At 39.4% G+C, this 20,944-nt stretch overlaps 1 protein-coding gene across 2 annotated transcripts in view; it reads right to left on the bottom strand.

The window, feature by feature from the left end:
- The window catches only part of CNTN5 (contactin 5), a 969,593-nt gene that overhangs the window by 78,242 nt on the left and 870,407 nt on the right, over positions 1-20,944 (bottom strand). For both annotated transcript variants that reach the window (XM_073337877.2, XM_073337885.2), the window contains exons 14-15: positions 12,139-12,266; positions 10,245-10,420 (exon numbers count right to left, since the gene is read on the bottom strand). In XM_073337877.2, coding sequence (XP_073193978.1) covers positions 10,245-10,420; positions 12,139-12,266 — 304 coding nt within the window. The remainder of the gene's footprint in view (positions 1-10,244; positions 10,421-12,138; positions 12,267-20,944) is intronic.

Raw genomic sequence — 20,944 nt, 5'->3', positions numbered from 1 at the left:
CAAGGTTCAAGACTATATGAATCCTAATACTCTCATCAGGAAAATAATGTGTATTTAATCTGCATGCTTAAATAACTAGGCAAATTGGCAGCAATTGGAAGAATCATTGCTATAAATGAGAGAGAGCAGTGCAATAAAACGGATCCCTGTGAAACATTTAAGTTTATTACAGAATAACAGTATGTGCAACAACCAGCATTACTTGGAATGTGTGAGGGGAAAAAATTAAACTTGCTTGCTTTTAATATAAATTGATGTGAGTTTAGAAATTAGTGGCCTGATCATGGGAGGTGTTGAGTAGCTGCAAATCCTACTGTAGCCCATGGGAGTTGCGGGAGCAGAATATCTTGGAGAATTGGGCCACCTCACTTTCCAACTATATGGAATGCACTCTGGAGACATTTTCCTCCTATGCAAGTCAGGAATTATATGATGAGGCATCCTAGAACAGAACATCTGTAAAGCTTATCTGGCCCCTTGGGTTTAAAATTCTGGATGACAGTACATGTGGGTTCTGTGGCGTTTGGGGCTGAGTAAGTCCTGTTTTTATACAAAGTTCAGGGTTTTGAAACCTTGGAAAATAACCAAGAACTAAAATTTTCATAAAGCAAGAAAAATACTGTTGGTGAAGATGAAGATCACAATTAACTGGTGCATGAGGACTGCTTTGTGCTGCTCCAGTTGCTCTTAGTTGGGTACTAAAAATTCCCCAGTGTGGGCAAGGAGTTGTAGGTAGTGTAGAGCTGACACCAGAGCTCCTATATTGTCCTACTTCTGGATCCTGGTGTAGGGGCTCCTTTACACCTGGTTGCTCTCTGGGGGCTATTGTCAATTAGCATACATATGAGTGCCTGTCAAGTTGCCTTAATTTACACCAAGGACTAGCCTGGTGCCCAAACTTCCCCATGATAGTGGGAAGGGAGGGTTGGTGGAAGAAGGAGACTAAAAGCTGGCATGAAAGCCACCTTGGCACACACTCAGTTTCTTTTTGGATTTGTGATGAACATTCCTGGAGAACTGGTGCCAAAGAGATTAAGCATAGGATTTTCAAAAGCACTTAGTATTGGCCTAACTACTTCCACTGAAGTGTATGGCAAAACTCCAATAGACTTCAATGGGAGCAGAGTTAGACCAAAGCATTTTGTTTTTGAAAATCCAACCTGGGGAGTGTTGCTCAGTCCTAGTAGAAATATTAATGGATTTGTTCACTGTAAATGGCAACTGAAATACATTGCATTTGTATGGAGATTATCATATCCAGTATTGAAGACAACTCTTATGGAAGAGGCATATCTGGCCTGAAGCAAGCCTAGGTTAAAGGTCTGCCTTGGTGGTTTGGATGTGTTTTAAAGCCCTCACAGATGTCATTCAAAATCCTTTACTTACAGATAAGGGGCAAACACAGGACAAAAAGGAAAAATGGCTTATCTAAAATATTGTGGCTGGTTAGTTGAACCGTATCTAAATCTTGATCAGACTCACTTTCTCTTATTTCCTAACAACTTTTAACAGGTCTCAGGAGCTTCTCCAGCACACATGACTGACCATAAGCAAGACCGGGAGCTCACAAGATTAGACCAAACCCACAACCTCAGAAAAGAGATTGCGGAGTGAAGATTCCACACTGGGAATGTCGTGGGTAGGGGTTCTTTCTGGATGACTTGGAAGAGGGATGAGTCTGTTGAGGGTGACAGAGAGAAAGTTGAGGATAGTGAGGATGATAGTTATGCAAACTGAACCATAAAAGACTTGGGTTTTGTTTCCAGAAAGGACTGAGGTGCAGACTGGTGTGCATATTTTACAAAGTGGTTTGGTTTACCCTTTATAAAAGCTAAGTACAGTCTTATTGTAGCTTATGTTTAGGTTTGAAAAGTGAGATTACATTCAGATTTAGAAATCGTTTAAAAGACAGTGATCTCTTAATAGGAGTGCAGCAAAAATTCTCATACAATAGCTATTAAAAGTAACGAAAGCCAGAATCCCTGTCTTCTGCTTTTTGACTTCTGTTGCTAAAATCAATCTAACATTTCAGTAAATTCAGAGACATAGTTTCCCTTTGGGTAGGATAAAAGAAAGTTGGTTACAATGAAGCAAGAAGTGTCAAAAGGGTTCAAAACTCGACCAGCATGATATGGAATTGCCTGAGGTACCTGTCAATATGTGCTCCTAATAGTCTTAAAAGCTCAAATGAGTGCTGTCATGAAATTGCCATGTTTTTTGTGAGTTCTCTTCTAAACAAAAGCAGATTCTAGTTCAGTTAATCCATGGGAAGGCTGCATGCTATGGTGTAGCTCTTCACGCACAGTGTCAGTGGACACTTGCCAAGAAGTGCACCATTATAACAACAAAGTTTTTTTTTTTTTTACAAAGATATCTGCATTGCTTTGAGTTCTGAACGTCACCTAGCCACATGGTGCATTTGGTATCTGAAAGGTGTACACCAGCTCATAATACAAGGAAAGCTCCATAGAGCATTGAACATGTATTCTTCTGTGCTATAGCTGGGATCCCAGAGGAGCCTAAGAAAGATAGGTGCCCAGTTCCTAATGAATTTTAAGGGCAGTTGAGTGCCTAACCTCCTTTGCAAACCCCAGCCCATTTGGTCCTCATTAAACAACCCATAATTAATAGTATGGCCAGTGATGCCATTTTTCAGGAATAATGGTACTTTTTTTTTAGGGCAACCAACTGGTCTGTGTTGTTTACATTATGCGCCAAAGTATCTCATTTATTAGTGTACAGGTGGCCCCAGTATCCACAAGAGCCATATCAATGCACTGCTTTATCTGTTCCAGTACTGCAATTTATCTTAGGTCACAGGTGTGCTCACAATGCTTTTAATTAGCTTTATCTATAGGTTGCTGCTTGGGGTAATTTTTCACATACTGTGGTGCTATCTATTAATAACATTAGCTGCTGCCTTAGATGTAGTGACCTAATTTCATAGGAGAATCAAAGCTCAGGTCGTCTACATCTTCTGAATGTGTAAATTATTCTGTTCTCTTTAGAGTCTTCTACCACTCCAACCACCATGGTATCAGAGTGACTTATGAAGTTAATTTAAGTTACTTCTGATGGGAATAAATTATGTGATTTTTTGTTTTCTATTTCATAAATGATAATAGGTTGTGAGTTGCTTTGAAGGAACGTAACTTTTACATGTGGATCTTAAAGTATCAAGGTCTGTAGTCATTCTTTCCATGACAGTGCGTTTCACCATCCTGAGCAGTTGCTAGGAAACCTCCCTAGGAATCTGTCTCTCCTTTACCTCTAGACTGAGAAGATTCATTAACTCTCCCACCTTTACAGGCTTTCCCCAATTACAGAGTATAGTCTATTTGCAACAGAAATAGAGCCGAGAGTTTAATCACATTGTCCTTTTCTAATCTTTACGCCGTAGGTTGTCCAAACCCTACAGTTTGTTTCATCCACTTCTGCCAGGGAGCAAACAGTCAGTATGGTGTTATGCAATTCACTGTATAAATTTCAACGGAGAGGTATATCAGGAAATATACACAAAAATGGGAACCCTGTACAATGCCTTTCATTTTTAAAAACGTTTGCCATTCAGCTCCTTTCACTCTCCATGCTGACTGTAATAATCCCCTTCCAGCGCAACACACTCTAACCACATCCCACCTTTAGTTGTGTGACTATAACTACCCTCTCTTGGAAAATAACCTATCAGGCAGGAGAATTCAATATGCTAAATGGACACAAACAATGATGTGACAGCTACCCGGTCTTAGTCTTTGGGTTAGGAGACCTGAGCTTTTGGAAGTGCTGCCCACTACCTATACCAAATAATCATTATAGAATTCAGTACCTCACAAACATTCTCTTTTAGGTCAATGTTACAGCACAAAAAGCAGATCATCTTGATTTCTAGTGTTAGAAATAGATGGCAATTAGCAAGCATCAAGAATCTGCAAATTCACAATGGGGGAGCAGCGAAGTGCTGATCCAGGACTTGCATGTTGGAGGTTGTCATAAAAGGTGTTCATCTGCAGCTGTAGTGTCAGTCAGTCTCTAGCTCCTGTAGCGTCTGTTGATGTGACTGTTCTTTGTGTTCGTGATCAGTTAAATCAATCTTACCACCTCCATGTGGGCCAATTTCCCATAAGCAGAGAGGCCATCAGTTTCCACTCCACAACAGTCGGAGTGCATAACATGACTGCTCAATGCTCTTTTTATCATTTACATTTGGCAAAAAGTGTATACCTTTGGCTTTCAGAAGCAGAGCTCTGCAAGCAGAGCTCTCACCTTGAGGCTGGACTACTACAGTGCAGGTTACTCTTGCCAAACCTGTGGAGATTGCAGCTAGCACAGAGCACAGTGTTCTGCTTATTAAACTGGGTGTCATACAAAGAGCACATTATGCTTGTTCTCTGTGATCTGCACAAGCTACTGGCCATTTTCTGGGTGAAGATTAAGTGTTATTTTTGAATGATTTGGGTCCCAGGCATTTGGAAAAACTGCCTGTCTTCCCTTATGTTCCAAAAGTGACTCCACAAATTGGATCCCACTGAAATCAACGGCAATGTTGCCCTGGGACAAGGATTTGGCACTAAGCATGAAACAAATCTTGTTTATTAATGTCATTTTGTTCAAATTAAGCTCAAATTCAAAACATACAAAATGTTTTTCCAGCTATTCCTGCACTCAGGTTAGCTGAATCTATGGCTCATATTGTATTGGAGTTAGCACAATAACCTTCATTAGTGAGATCTAGTCAGATTAAATTGATGAAATATCACAAATGTGTCTTGCTGGCAGTGCATATTTGATTAGCAAACTAGTTTATAGTGAATTTTTTTTTAAAGCAAACTAATGATTTTATACAGTAACCTCATGGCAATGGCACCTCTGTACAGTCAACAGTGATTGATAAATAATAGCATGATAAATTCTCTTAAATTGTTCTGACAACTATACATAGCCTATGATGGGCCTCTTGACTTCAAGCCGACTCCTGTTCATAAATACATTCAGAACAATTTAAATGCTGTTCAATTTTTAGTTTTGTACACCTCAAGCATTTGCTGTTTTTACGTTCTGATGTTTGCAGACTTCAAATGTTTTAGTTAATTAAAAATAAAACAATTACTTGTTTCACATTATGTAGTCATGCTCTGCACTATGCAGAAATCTTTCCCATAATCCAAAAATCTCAGGAAACAGTATTCTTCCCATTCCCCCTTTTACATATAAAGACAATTTAGAAGAAAGAAGGGTTGGTTACTATTATTGTTTATTAAGTATATTACATTAGCACCCAGAAGGATTCAGGATTAAGGACCACATTGTGTTAGGTGGTGTGCAAACACATAGCGGGAGATAATCCCTGTCTGAGAAATTTTATAATCTAATATAAGAATTGATGCTCATGGGTCTTTCTCCAGAGGCCTTCTACAGTATGGGAATATGAGAAGAGGAAGCGGTTGTTTGGGGTAATCCAGGGCTGGGAGCTGACAGAGTGGACCACATGTTCGAAGTTGCTGCAAAGGAGTCTGGGACATTGTGCTGAGAGGAAAGAATGGGTACTTATCTACATTAAATGTTCTCCAAGATGTGTTGTGCATATAGACATTCCACTTGAGGTAATTCTGTAATAGTTCTTTTACTGATGGTGGAACTTCAGATTGTCTGAACAGAAACTGCAACACAGACTTGCTGAAGCTGACATCGTCTCAAGATGCTTGAGTGATGGCATAATGTCTGGAAAAGGTATGTACAGATGCACATGTTGCCACTTCACAAATGTCCATTATAGGACCATAAATCAGAGAGGTTGACAAAGTGGACTGGGACCCAGTGGAGTGAGCCATTACTCTCAGTGGAGGAGAGACATCTGCCAAGCTTGATACTGTCAGAGATCCCGTGTAATATACGTTGAGTTGACACTGGTTGGCCTTTGACTCTCTCGGCATAGACTACAAAAAGCCTATTAGAGGTTCTGCACACCTTAGTGTGGTAAACGTAGAATGCCAAAGCTCTGCAAACATCTAAAGTATGAAGTGTTTCCTCAACTTAAGAAGAATGAGACTTGGTTAAGTACTGGGTCAAAGATTGATTAGGCCTTTCAAATATCTGGATCACCAGAGGGTGAGAGAAAACCAAGAATCTGTCTATTGGTGGGTAAACTGCTGAAATGCATGCCAGGTGAGCCCTCACAGAGATGACTGAATGGCCTAATGACTTCAGCTGTAACAAGTAATCTGATATATGGGTGATGTCCATGCAATGTGGTGATAGGTGTTGTCACTGTGCCCAGACAGAAAATCTCTTCCACTTTGCTGCATACGTGGTTCTAGTGAAATCCTTTCTGCTGTTTATCAGGATAGGTTGCACATCTGTGCAGCACAGTTTTCACTAGCATTTAGTCAGAAATTATCCACACAGAGAGACTGAAGAAGGGGTGCATGGAGTGACCTTGGTTCTGAGGCAGGAGATCCTCTATCGCTAGGGATCTATACTCAGTTACAAAGAGTAAGCAATCCAGGTCACAACTGTATTTCTAGCAGAGATCTCAAGAGTCCTATAAGAGATAGTCCAGTCCTGCTCGACGCTGGCAGGTATCATCGTTTGCAGTAGGCCCTTCTCACAAGACATCAGTGATCATATATGACGACATATGATGATCTACGAGCAGCAAAACACTTAAGCAGGTAGAATTTTGCACACTCCTAAGTTGAATGGGCTGCAAGATGATAAAGAACTAAAAACTGGGGTTGAGAGGAGGAATGAGAAGTGTGGTAATGCTTCTGTGTACACACTTCCCACACCGACATGGGGGCTCTCCCATCTGCACAGGTAATCCACCTCCTGGAGAGGCAATAGGTAGGTCAATGGAAATTTTTTTCCATTGATCTAGTGTTATCTACATGGGGACTTAGGTCGGCTTAACAATGCCAATTGGGGGTGTGGATTTTTCACACCCCTGACCAATGTAGTTAAACTGACCTGGTTTTCTAGTGTGGACCAGGCCTTAGGCACAAAGCTCATATAGCAGTAACTATCCAAATACTGTGCAAAGCATGCCTTCTTCTACAAGACTTTTGACAGGTATTACTGTTATCTAAAGTGACCCCCTTTAATTAGTGCAGCATTTTATGTCAGATGAAGAGTAAAGTTGTTCTTGTAGAACAGCTTGATATTTTAATGGATTCTGCTTCATATAAATCTTTGTTCAGCCTGTTTACAGTGTTTATGAATTACAAATTTAAAATTAATTAAATGAAAGACACACAAAAGAGTGAAGTTGGGGAGAAACTTGAAAACTTAGGGGATTGGTGGTCGGCTACGTGGTCGATCTCGATCTCTCTTCTAGGTCACCAGACCAAATATACCCCATGTCACTAGTGACAAAGTAGTTACCATCCAGTCAATGCCTGGTACATTGCATTAAATGCATTAATAAGTCTCTTTTCAAGTGTCCACATTAATAAAAACTACCCTCACAACTAGTAATTATTGGTTCCCTTATTAGTAGTCTCAGCAAAGGTCAAGGACTGAGTAGGCATAGAGACAAAACTATTCTTTTATGCCTAGGTTTATTCTTCAAGGTCAGGGATGAGGGACACCAGCAGGGCAATGCTGCTCCTTACTTGTAATGATCTATGGCTAAACACAAGAATTCATTCTGCAGGGCTGTCATAAACACTATATTAATTTAAAAATATATATTTAAAAAGAGCGCAGATGGATGAAAATACACACGTGCAAAACCAGGAATCCTCAGCTAGAATATCAAATTTTACTCATTAACAAAGGGTCCAAACTCTGGAGTACTCATTGATACAAATAAACATTAATGTCGATAAAAAAAAAATTCCAAGAAAACCCTAAATAAAATGTTTTGCAAGATTTCAGGGTTTGGTCCAAATGGAATTGAAGAAATAATAGAAATAAATCACTCTTGAAAATTCAGATTCCCATGCAACATTGCCTCTCTGAATTACAGAGATTGCTCCACACAGAGTACTTTGGTGGGCAAACAGGATGTTTCTAATGCCAAAGGATGCTGTCTATATCTATTTACATACTTGTCTAAACCTATCTGGTATGTGACGGAGTTACACACACTTTTTTTTTGCCCATCTGTTCCTTTTAAATCAATGGGAGGAAAAATGAATTCTGTAGTAGTTACCTTCAATGTTAGTTTCCTCTCCCTTTCTTACTATTCCCTGCATGCTCATCATCTTTCAACCTAACATTTTCACACTTCACTTCTTGCCAGTGATACATGTGAAGCATCGAAACTGATGTATGTACCGAATGTTTGCTAGTTCAGTAAGTAACAGACTCAGCACCTTCAGAGTATTGTTCTTTGGTCCCCAGTTTGAGAAATAATGCAATGTTATTTATAGATGACCATAATTAAAGACATAATACACAGTCAAATAAGGCAACAAGTCTTGTTAAGATGTGCTTTGTGTTTTTGATTGTAATCACTGGAGTATGGGTAATTTTCACAGGTGGGAATTTAGCATCAGTGTTAATAAACTCTTCTGTTTGTGGAATTACTTAGGAGGTAGCTTTGTGGAACTACATAAAGCACCAGAACGGTCATTATACTTAACACTGAAGCCACTCAAATAGCAAGAATGAGCAGCACAATCATAATGTTAAACCATCTTTACCCTACAGTGCTTATGTATTCTGGAACAACAAAAATTATACAGGATTATACTGTATCAAGACTTCAGCTGCACTGAGCGATCGTGTGAGACATACCTCTTAGGTCAGGTCTACACTGAAAAGCTAGATCAACCCAGCTACGTCACTAAGAGGCATGAAAAATCCATACCCCTGAGTGGTGGAATTAAACCAACCTAACCCCCAGTGTAGACAGCATTGACAGAAGAATTCTTCTGTAGACTTAGCTAATGTCTCTTGGGGAGGTGGATTACCTATGCTGAAGTGCTGCAACTATGCCATTGTAGTGTTTCAAGAGCAGACAAACCCATAAAGGTCCCTAATTTAAAGGGATGTTACTCATTTTAGTCCAATGTCCCCTATATTCCACACAAAACTGGCATCTCCTCACTTCTATCATTGAAAATTACTTTGCTCAGAAATAGAGAATTGTGAAGCTAAAGTTAGTGTCACTGAAGGAACACGTATGCAAGTAACAGCACTTTTCTATTTATTATTACTCATCCTTGAGTGATTTGGAATGTTGGGCATGCCCAGATAAAGGTGTATCTGTTGAGGACTCCCATAGTAAGAATGCACTTCACTAAGGGTTTTTATTTTAAAAAATAAAACCAGAGAAGCTAAATGCAATATATAAATAAATATTGGTAATATAGTAATATGAACCCAGACAAATTAGATTACAACGTTTGAGTTTTCTACTGTAAACTTAACTCTACTACATTCCATGTATATTAGAAATATTAACTTTTTAAATTTCCTGATTTTTGTGCTTGCTTTAGCTATGTTAACATTGCATGAATGTTTGATTTACATTTAATTAACAAGAACATAAGGTGAATTATTGGGCATTCTAATGCCAACCTCATTATATAAAGAGGTTTGTTTCCATTCAGAAAGTTCAAGCCTCTTTACATGGCACAGGTTCAGATTAGTTCACCAGGCTGTTTGACTTTATCTAATTGTTACATAGTTACGGTAACAAAGCGTAATATTTCAAAATGGTGAGAACAGTTTTTGTCACATGATTTCCATTGACTGTAATGAGAGCCGCAGAGCTAAAACCTCACACAATGTTTTGAAAATGAAAATGTTTTGCTTGGTATTCACAGATTAAAATATGTTCTGTGTGAGTAAAGAGCACATTTGGGGGGATGTGTTCATGGCTATGTAACTTACATCATCTGTGAAAACAACAGCAACATGAGTAATAACCGTAATTGAAGTTTTGGCTACTAACAAATTCTTGTTTTCCTTACTCATGCTAATAGATCCATGAAAGTTGATGGAATCATTTGTATGAGTAAGATGAGAATTTGGCTCAAAGTATCTTCTGTTTTCTTACTAGGATCACTAGATGCCTCACTAATATTACTGGGACTCAGAGCTTTACAGCTATTTTCTTTTTGATTAAAGCTGCTTGAATTAAGTCAAATGAAGTGCATTTAGTAGTTCCATTCGATAACATTTCATTTTACCTTCGGTGGATTTTTTTCATCTTTCAACCATGTCATATGTGGGAAAGGCTAAGTTATAAACAGATTGAACTGTTAGAACTTTACGGAAGATAAAATATGTTCACTTACTGCCCTGATGCTTTCAAAATGTCCGCCTTCCTTCTCAAAGTCAATTGGCTGCCCATTCAAAGTCCAGTAGAAAGTCACATCTAGTGTGTTGTCATGAATCGCTTTGCAACTGAGAACAATGCTTTCTCCAACGGTTAACTCAGTCCTCTTGGGAGTCAGGTCTATCCTTGTTGGTTCTTGAAAACAGAAGAATTAGTAATAATTAAATGCAGGTCTTGTGATATTCCAACATCAATATAGCATTTGCTTGAGTTCTGTTTAATTCTAAAAGTCTTGTCTGCCTGCTGGGCTGAAGGTTTTTTGTTTCTGAGTACACAGGGTCAAGTACACTGTGGTATGTGGGCCCACAGTGGGGAGGGAGCAAAGACTGGGGAGAGACAGCTATAATCTCCTCATCTTCATGAGGGCACAATCTCATCTAGTCACCACAAGGAATGCTGGGAAGGAAGACCCACTATCACACTGGCTGGTGCATTGTCCTCAAGAAATGATTTTTCCAACTTTCATAATTTCATCATGAGCCAAAGAATATTTTTTAAAGCATCAGCTCCTGGAATCTTGTGATTATACAACAATCTCAACTTTCATTTAAAAAAAGAGTATATTTCTAGCTCTCGTAGTTGCAGGGAAAAGTTTGAAAACCTGAACCCTAAAGACTCAAACACCAGAAAACAAACAAAAGAACCCAATATCATGATTTGGGGGGGTTTATTCATGATTTGCATATGCTTTTTATTGACAATAATACTGGGAATGTAGTCCGCAGCAGTATGTATTGGCTAGGAGCATATACTATTTTCTTTTAGAGAACAGCAACCTGGGACCGATAATAAAACCCTGCTTTGGCCCTGCTTTGAGCCATCATCCCCAGCAACTTTAGGACTTGATCCATCAAGGTGCAGAGCACTCTGGTCCTAAAAGTCACTGTAAATACACACATACCTGAACGTGTGCTTAAAAACTTTTCTGGATTGGGCACAGAGTACTCAGCAACTTGTAGGATTGAGCCTCTCCTATTGGGTAAATTGAATCACCAGCACCATTCTGCTCCCTCACACCCAAGTGTAAGCTTAGTGCAGTTAAGGATCTAGTTCTTTGTAATGGTCAAGTTTGAACTACTTCCCCTGGATAGCCAGAGGTTCTGTTTCTTCATTTCTAGAGTTATGTGTCAAAAACATATTGCTGCTTGCCAGTGGAATGTATCCCTCATGTATCTTTTGAAAATGCTCTCTGAACTGTCAATTAGTCATTGCTGATTTATAACTCAGAGTGAAGTGCTGTGTAAATTTAAGATGACTGATCTCTTATCAATAAATTAGACTTCATTTGTCTAAATAGCAACCCAGTGGCTGGGAAACTAGTTGTAACTGAGTAGTTAGAAAATAGGCAATGATCTGCTGGGTTTCTAATCTAACCATTTCTTTTTAGGATTTCTATGGCTAAAAATAGGACTTTATTGCTATACTTTATTCACTGTGTGCATGTAGAAAGGATAATTATTTTTGGCAGCTAGCATGTCTAACAGCCATAGGTATATACCTCCTAATTTTTCTCTCTCTTTTCTTTTACACACAGAATTAATTTAATAATCTGGAAAGGTTTAATTTATGTACTAGTTTTTCTGACACATAGGTATCATAAAACATTATGGGCATGTATTCAACAGAGGGGAAGCAATTGTTGGCACAATCTTTGGTAAACTCTCTGGGGGCAAGTACTGTCTTTTTGTTCTGTGTCTGTGCAGCAACGGCCATAGCACAATGGGGTCTTGGTCCATAACCGGGGCTCCTGGAGCTATTACTGTACAAATAATCAATAATCTATAACAATATAATAATAATAATAATAATAATTAATAATATAATTAATAACTAATCGGTGTGGTTTTCCATACCTTTAACAAATACTGAGGCTACAGTTTCTGCTGAACCAAACACATTTTCTCCTTGGCATAAATACCTTCCTTCGTCAGATTTGGAAGCATTCAGGATTTGTAGGCTCCCATCTGGAAGAACAGTTATCCTGAAAATTATAAAAAAATGTTTGTATCCTGTAATAGCATGTACCAGCTATCTCAAACATAGGCAGATTCCATGGTGTTATCTTTTAGGGTTAACAAACAGGATTAAGAATGGCTGCCACTGTGTGCAAGAATGATCATTGAATCCGCCTACTTAGGAAAGGATGCAATACACCCATTTTATTCCCTCTGCCTCTTTAACTCAAAATAGGCTCTGGGAGGAATCAGTGGATTAGTTCTCCTTTGACACTTAATGATGGTGAATTTTAATTGTATTTTTGTAAAAATATGATCCTTGATACTTTATCTTTAAAACTTGGCTACTACATTATTGTTGAGTGGTATTTCAATATTAAGCACAAGCTATCCCACCTGAAACTAACAGTGACCTTAAAAAACAAATCTAAGAATTATGAAGGGTAAAAAAGTAGAGGATGACAGGGAAAGAACATAAAATTAATTGTATGTGGCCAAAATATGATTTATAGCACTTGCTATACACAATGCAGGACAGGGATGGAAATGAGTTCTGGTGACTTCTGTTTACCCTTTTTTTCCCCGGAGTATTGTGTGGGCCTGATTCTCCAAACTCTGTGAGTAACTTCATTGAAGTCACTGGATCTCATGAGAAACGTGCAAAATCACACCCTCTGTGTAGGGTGGTTGAAATTTTAGCCTGGTCTAAACTGTGCTAGAAAGAGAAATTTGGATTTGAAAAGATGGAAAATAAAACACTGTTGCCACTTTTAATATTCCAAAATTTAAAATTATGTCCTCCTTCTGTGATCTCCTATTCAAGTTTTATTATCTTTTTTATTTTTTAAGTAAAACTTATTGAGTGAGATTCACCCATGTGACACGAGGCCAGTGCAAGACCTACGTATCACTTAATTCCTACTATGAGGGCATTAGTGGGAATTAATTGGCATATCAGTCTTGCACTGATCCTATGCATAGGGGAAAATTTCACCCATTGTAGATTATTATATAAACCTTTTGTGCTCCTCTCTGCCTACATGCACTCATGCAGTCTAGCCATAGGTGGCAGGAGAAAGGGAAATGCATCTCCTGGGGACTCCTTCCTATTTCCCAGTCCTACAAAAGTCTAAGTGCATTTTCAGGTGCTCTGTGGGATTCTGCCTATTTGAAGGGGCAGAAGTGAGATGATGTTCTTTACCAGATAGTTCCTCCGCCACAAACAGCAGAGTACATTACTGCAGAGAAAGCCTACAGTAACTTACATTGTTTTGTCCTTCATGTTGTGGACATTCAAGGAGCAATTATAAGTAGGGCAGCAGCCATCCCAAGTTCATTTGCATCTATAGAATCTAAGCCTGATTTTTAAAAAATGAGTCCTTATGGTTGTGATGAAAACCTTTCAAATACCAATTAAGTGCAAAGTGATGCTGTGCTGAATCTGCGGCAGACAGAGAGGCTGAAACAATAACTGCAGGAGAGGTGTGAATCCCTCTTGTCCATTCATCTCAAAAGGATACAAACTCTGAAGACTGTCTCTTGGAGACAGTATCATTAACATCATATTTGATAGGAAGGGGGTGAGATGAGGAGAAACCTATCTCTTCAAATCCCAGGAGGCATAAGAACCAGGAATCAGTGGGAGCTGCAGAGTGTCAAAGAGCTAAAGTGCTTCTGAAACGAACACGTTGTCCATTTGCTCTCCTCTTGGCCTGAACTGCTTAGCTGAGCAGAGCCACCCCAAGGAAAAGACTATCAAGAATTCAAGGAGCTATGGCCCTATCCTGATGGACAGGTTTCACCCTGCCTCCAGTGCAGCCAATAAAGGGAGAAAACCCCATCTGAGGAAAGGCAAGCTAGGATTGAAAGCTGAATTGTAATTTGGAGCAATTTACTTAAAGCATACGTCTCAGTAATGTGTACTCACTAAATTATCAAGGCACCTGTACAGTGTTCCACTTGGGGGGAAATGTGCTGCATGACCTTGATCATGAAAAATACTGCCCCCTGGTATTATATATAAGCCACAAGATTTATTGGGGAGGAAAAGCAGAGTCTCATTTTAATGCAAAATGTATTACCATTTATTTCAAAGATAAAATTGGTCACCACTCTCAGCAATGCAATATAGCAGCATAATAGTTTCCAGAAGAAAGAAGGGGCAATGAAAGGTCAGGCCAGTGCACACGGTGACACTATGGTGACAAATATTTTCTGTCTTTCTTTAGGCAAATAAATCACCGTATAGAAGACATAGGGTTTGTTGAAATATGGCATAGTGAGAATAACAAAAAACATGATTACATTAGACAACTATCCTTTAACCTATCTGAATTTTCTTAAAAGGTAATCTAACAAGTGAATACACCTGAAACTTTGTTATAAAATGTTTTAAAATTTAAAATTACCTTCAAAGTAATAATCTAATTTAGGAACGGACAGTGATTTAAGACGCATTCTTTCTTCTTGCAGTGAGCTGCCCATTATATTTTCCTTTTCAGGATGCTCTGTAATCAACGCAGTTAAACTAGTGTATCTAACATTACAAGTCTTTGCAAAATGGTGATGTTTTTCAACAGTATAGTGTCAGTTCCAGGTATATGAAAAGCCACTTCTGCAATTTTACAAATTATAAAAGTTTATACAAGCCAAGTTTTAAAATAAAACAGTTTTTTGGGCAGGGAGAGCTAGATTTTAAGGGAGATTACTTAATGAATCTTATGCACAGTTCCAGCTACATTTCTAACCATCTCACAGCTCTTGTGATATAAAAGGAAAAGAATGACTTGAGTAATCAAAGGGCTTTCAAGCAGGTCTGCTGGTAAATCAGCTGGCAAGGAACTGGACAGTAAAATAAATGACAGGGTTAATAATCATAATTTTCTTTTTGGAGCTTAGGCAAGAGCAGAATGATAGCTCTATTAGAGACTGAAATAATGTGTTTGTCCACAGACCCGGATAGGCAGTGGTAGTGCAACATAGGTAGCTTTAGTCCAGACTACTCCACCCTGACCTGCTAGTGTCAACCCTAGAGAGACCACCTCCTGGGTATGTCAATACTTGAATTTTTAGATGCCTTTAACATGTATTCATTAACATGTGTTATCTGAGAACGAAATTCCAGTGTATACACTACACCAAAATCTGTCCCAGGATGCAGACGCTTCTTGATAGACCTTTTAACACTAAGCTGCAGAGTTCATAAATTCATATTCATAGATTCCAAGGCCAAAACGGACCATTGTAATCATCTGGTCTGACCTCCTGCATAATGTAGGCTATAAAACTTTCCTAAAATAATTCCTAAATGTAACTAGAACAAATGTCTGTGTCAACTCTGCACTATGCCCTACAATTGTGTTATTTAGCACAACAAAAAAGCAGTGTAGCCATAGGCTAGGAGTTCAGTTTCAATGATCTTCCAAAGGCTTGGTTCTTCTACTAAAACTGCCAATGATGGTGACAAGTCAGTGCTGGTGGCTTTTGAGACTTGTACACATGTCCAGTAGGAAATGGAATAACCACCAAACTGATTTAACACTGAACTCCCATGAAATGGCAACAAATTTTAATTACTGAGCTGGATCGCAGACTCATAGAAATGTCGAGCTGGAAGGAACCTTGGGAGTTCATCTAGTCCAGCCCCCTGCATTGAGAGTAACTCTGACTGACCGCTATGCCTACCTACATGCCTCCAGCTTTCACCCAGATCACACCACACGATCCGTTGTCTACAGCCAAGCTCTACGATACAACCGCATTTGCTCCAACCCCTCAGACAGAGACAAACACTTACAAGAACTCTATCAAGTGTTCTTACAACTACAATACCCACCTGCTGAAGTGAAGAAACAGATTGACAGAACCTAACTAGTAAAGTGCTCATTCACCAATATCTGGAAACCATCTACTGACCATGTTTTTTTCCTGCAGTGTCCACAAAGATCTCAGATATAGTTCAAGCTTTGCTGAGCCAGGTGGAAATTAAGGCAAAATCCTGGTCTCATTGAAATCCATCAGTGTTTTGACATTGACTTCAGTGGCTTAGGATTTCACCATTAGGGTATGTCTACAATACAGCTGCAGCTACATAGCTAAGGCAATGCAGTGAAGACACTTTCCACATCGACGGAAAGGGTTTTTCCGTTGATGTAGTTTGTCCACCTCTCCAAGAGATGGTAGCTAGGTTGATGGAAAAATTCTTTCATCAACCTAGCTGTATCTACACTTAGGGTTAGGTCAATCTAACTATGGCATTCAGATTGCGGATTTTTTCGTAAACCCTGAGCAGTGTGTAGTCTATAGCAGGTCATAGTCTTCATAGCAATGTGTGATATTATTACCTCCTGCTCTTTCCTGTGGAGACTGTTATTAAAGGACTTGACTCACAGAAATGGAAAACTGATGGATTTCAATGAGACCAGGATTTTGCCTTAATTTCCACCTGGCTCAGCAAAGCTTGAACTATATCTGAGACACCTGACTGTGGCTAAGTCCCTAAGCACAACATGGAATTACTAGGATTTTACTAGGATTTTATTCAGACAATTTTCTCAAACATTTATGAAGACTACTGCAATCCTGCGTGTGGCATCCCAGATCACTGGAGTACTAAAAGTAATATTCTAAGGCTCAGCGTTAATGTACTCTAAAGCACTATCAGCCATACTCAATACATACAAACTGAATCAGGGCAAAATTTCCAAAGGTGCCACAACTTGGATTTTCTTTTTTGTCCTTGCAGCTTGCTGCACACTAACATCTGTGCATTAAAAACAAGAAAGAAAAGAACAGATTTTGCTGGTACAAATGGGGTTCACCTCTGTAAATGTAATTTAGAATAGTTGACACTAAAAATTCAACACTTCCCAACAGATACCACACTTAGCTCCTATTCTAATTATAGAGAGAAAACTATGGGACCAATCTATAAAAAGGGGAATAAGGACAATGCAGAGAATTACAGGGCAGTCAATTTAACTTTAGTATTCAGAAAGATAATGGAGAAAATAATTTAAAAATCTACCTGCAAATGCCTAGAAGATAACAAGGTGATAAGTAACAGTCAGCATGGATTTGTCAAGAACAAATCAAGTCAAACCAACCTAATAGCTTTCTTTGACAGCATAACAAGCTTTGTGGATTGGGGGAAGTGGTAGATGTGTTATAGCTTAACTTTAGTAAAGCTTTTGATACTATCTCGCATGACCTTCTTATAAACAAACTAGGGAAATACAACCTAGATGGAGCTACTATAAGGTGGAGGCATAACTGGTTGGAAAACTGTTCCCAGAGAGGACTTAGGTTATCCCTCAATGTGAGGATGATGTCTGCCAAAGGGATTCATTGGGGGTTTTTAAGTGGCTGAGGGGCCCAATTCGTGCTCTGCAGGTGTAATTTTGGAGGAGACATAATTGTTGGCTGGATTGTTGTGCCCTTTCTTTCCTCCTTTGCCGTTTCTCTGTCTCATGAGTATGTCTGTTCTCCTCAAAGGGAGCTGTGGCTTGGTGTATGATGTGGCATCACTGTGTTCTGTTCTGCACCAATCCTTCCATTTTGTTGGATTGATGCCTCCCTTTTTATGGTGTACTTTTAGTATGTCTTTGAAGTGCTTCCACTGCCCTCTGCAAGCCCCTCTTCCCTAACTTAACTTGTGAGCTGAGTATTTGCTTCGGAAGGTGAGTGTCAGGCATGCATACACAATGGCCAGCCCAGCGGAGTTGGTGTTTCATGGCCTGCACCTTTTTTTTTACTGCTGATGTTGGCTACAGAAAGAATGCTGATATTAGTGAGTCGGTCTTCCCAGCTTATCCTGAGACTCCTCCTGAGGCAGTGCTGTTGGAACCACTCCAGCCGCTTGAGATGTCGTCTGTAAGTTACCCATGTCTCATACCCATAGAGAAGGGTGGGAATGACAATTGCCTTGTAAGTCAAGATCTTGGTGCGTTTGCAGATCCCTATAATTGAAGACTCATTTGAGTAGTCTTCCAAAGGATGTGCTGGCACACCAGATCTTGTATTCAATTATGAGTCAATACTGGTCGTTTGGGAGATGTGGCTGCCAACATATGGAAAATGGTCTCTCCACTTATGGTGATTTGTGGAGTATGAAGAAGAGTTTGTGCAAGTGAGGGCTGGTAGAGCACCTTGGTTTTCCTGATGTTGAGAGAGAGACACAGACTGCGATAGGCATCTGCAAAAAGACTTAGGGTACTTTGCAGGTAGGCCTCTGTGTGTGCGAGAATGATGTAGTCATGTGCATACTGAAGGTCAGTGATGCCAATTCTCGTGATTTTAGATTTTGTTTGGAGATGTCAGAGAATGAGGAGTTCGCCATCCATACTAGAGTAGTTATTAATGGTTCACAGTCAAGCTGGAAGGGCATATCAAGTGGGGATCAGTTCTGGGTCCGTACAATAGTGTAACACTGTTGCAAAAAAAAGCAAACATCATTCTAGGATTTATTGGCAGGAGTGTTGTACACAAAATACAAGAAGCAATTATTCCATTCTACCGCACACTGATTTGGCCTGAACTGGAGTCTTGTGTCCAGTTCTGGGCACCACATTTCAGGAAAGATGTGAACAAATTGGAGAAATGCCAGAGAAGAGCAACAAAAATTATTAAAAAGGATTAAAGGTCTAGAAAACATGACCTATGAGGGAAGATTGAAAAAATTGGGTTTATTTAGTCTGGAGAAGAGAAGACTGAGGAGGGACATAATAACAGTTTCAAAGACATAAAAGGTTGTTAAATGGAGGAGGGAGAAAAATGGTTCTTGTTAACCTCTGAGGATAAGACAAGAAGCAATGGTCTTAAATTGCAACGAGGGAGGTTTAGGTTGGACATTAGGAAAAAGTTCCTAACTGTCCTGGTAGTTAAACACTGGAATAAATTGCATTGGGAGGTTGTGGAATCTCCATCATTGGAGATTTTTAAGAGCAGGTTAGACAAACACCTGTCAGGGATGGTCTAAATCAATGGTTCTCAAACTAGGGCTGCTGCTTGTTCAGGGAAAGCCCTTTGCGGGCTGGGCCGGTTTGTTTACTTGCCGCATCTGCAGGTTCGGCCAATCGCGGCTCCCACTGCCGCGGTTCACCGCTCCAGGCCAATGGGGGCTGTGGGAAGGATGTGCTGGCCGCCCTTCCTGCAGCCCCCATTGGCCTGGAGCAGTGAACCGTGGCCAGTGGGAGCCACAATTGGCCGAACCTGTGGACGGGGCAGGTAAACAAACTGGCCTGGCCTGCCAGGGGCTTTTCCTGAACAAGTGGCAGCCCTAGTTTGAGAACCACTGGTCTAGATAATACTTAGTCCTACACTGAGTGCAGGGGACTAGACGAGAAGATCTCCTGAGGTCCCTTCCATTCCTACAATTCTATGAAAACTGTGCTTTCTCCAGTCCCGTTATTAGCAAACTTTTGGAAAATGTTGACATTTTATGGTAAACATTGTGAAAAAGGGTGTCTGGTTTTTTTTTTTTTTTTTTTGTAAATAAAACTTTTTACACGTAGGTAAGATTTACAGGTTTTAGCAGTATTTCCCATTAAGGCCTCAGTTCAGTATGTGTCTAACTTTAAAAACATGAGCAATCCCATTAAAGTCAACAGCACTCTTCACATGGTTAATGATAGGCACATGCTTAAGTACATTGCTGAATCATGATCTGTTGGAACAGATGCTCAAACCAATAATTCCTTACCTCCCAGTAAACAGGTACAATGGACCTTTTAAACTGTGCACATTATCATTTCTTACATATATGACATGTGAGAAACATCAGAGACTACACTTTGAAAATTTGGCTCTGCTTGCCTATCTAGAATTAAACACTCCCAAATACCCTGTCACAGAATGAACTGGGTCTTGTGCAAAACCTGATGAGAATTCCTTAGAAGTAATGTCTACTTTGATTGTTTCCAAGCTCCTTTTAGGATTGGTGATCTGAAGAAGGGGGAAGGCAGAATAAGGATTTTCCAGTATATTGTGCAATCCACTGCAAGAGCATTTTTCTGTTTTATAAAGTCCTTTGTTTTCAAGATAATCATCTGTAAAGATGCTGAAATAGGATATTAAAGTGATAGGAGTCTTAGATGTATCTATCAGAGATAGTAGTTACATGGTATTCTGAGTCCTATGGCTGTTAAAGTCTATAACAAAGCGCTGCCTTCTTATTTTGGGTGCATTAATTCAATGAAAGGAATATTTTGCTACCTAGAGACAGATCTATAGATTTTTTGTTTTTACAAACAGATCCTTTCCAGCACTGTAAATCTCTTTATGTTTCTGAATGACCATAACGAAACATTAGCTAAAATTAGCCATTTTTCTCAGCAGCTTAGAAATATGGTGCTTGTAGGAAACTAATTTTTTTAAAAGTTATTTTGAGATATTTTCAAGTTTTGGCTACTAATTAGAAGATTAACATAAATGCTCAAAAATACCCTGGGGATGACAGGGGTTTAAAAAAATGGAAATGCCTCCTGGGCATAATTACCAAGGATTAATGAGTGGTAGGCCATGTACACAAAGGGGCAGATTCTCAGTTGATGTAAACTGGCATTGTTCCATTGAGTTCAATGGAGCTATGCTGATTTACATAAGTTGAGGATCTGGCCCAAAGTATCTAGCCTATCTGAAGGACAAACATTGTTTGAAGTCCTAACATTAACCTTGAGCAATACAAAGTGAAGAGCAGAATTATTTC

This window comes from Lepidochelys kempii, chromosome 1 (assembly GCF_965140285.1).
Source record: "Lepidochelys kempii isolate rLepKem1 chromosome 1, rLepKem1.hap1, whole genome shotgun sequence".
NCBI classification, from domain to species: domain Eukaryota; kingdom Metazoa; phylum Chordata; order Testudines; family Cheloniidae; genus Lepidochelys; species Lepidochelys kempii.
The sequence above is the reverse complement of the archived record's forward strand: the minus strand, read 5'-3'. Positions and strand labels throughout refer to the sequence as shown.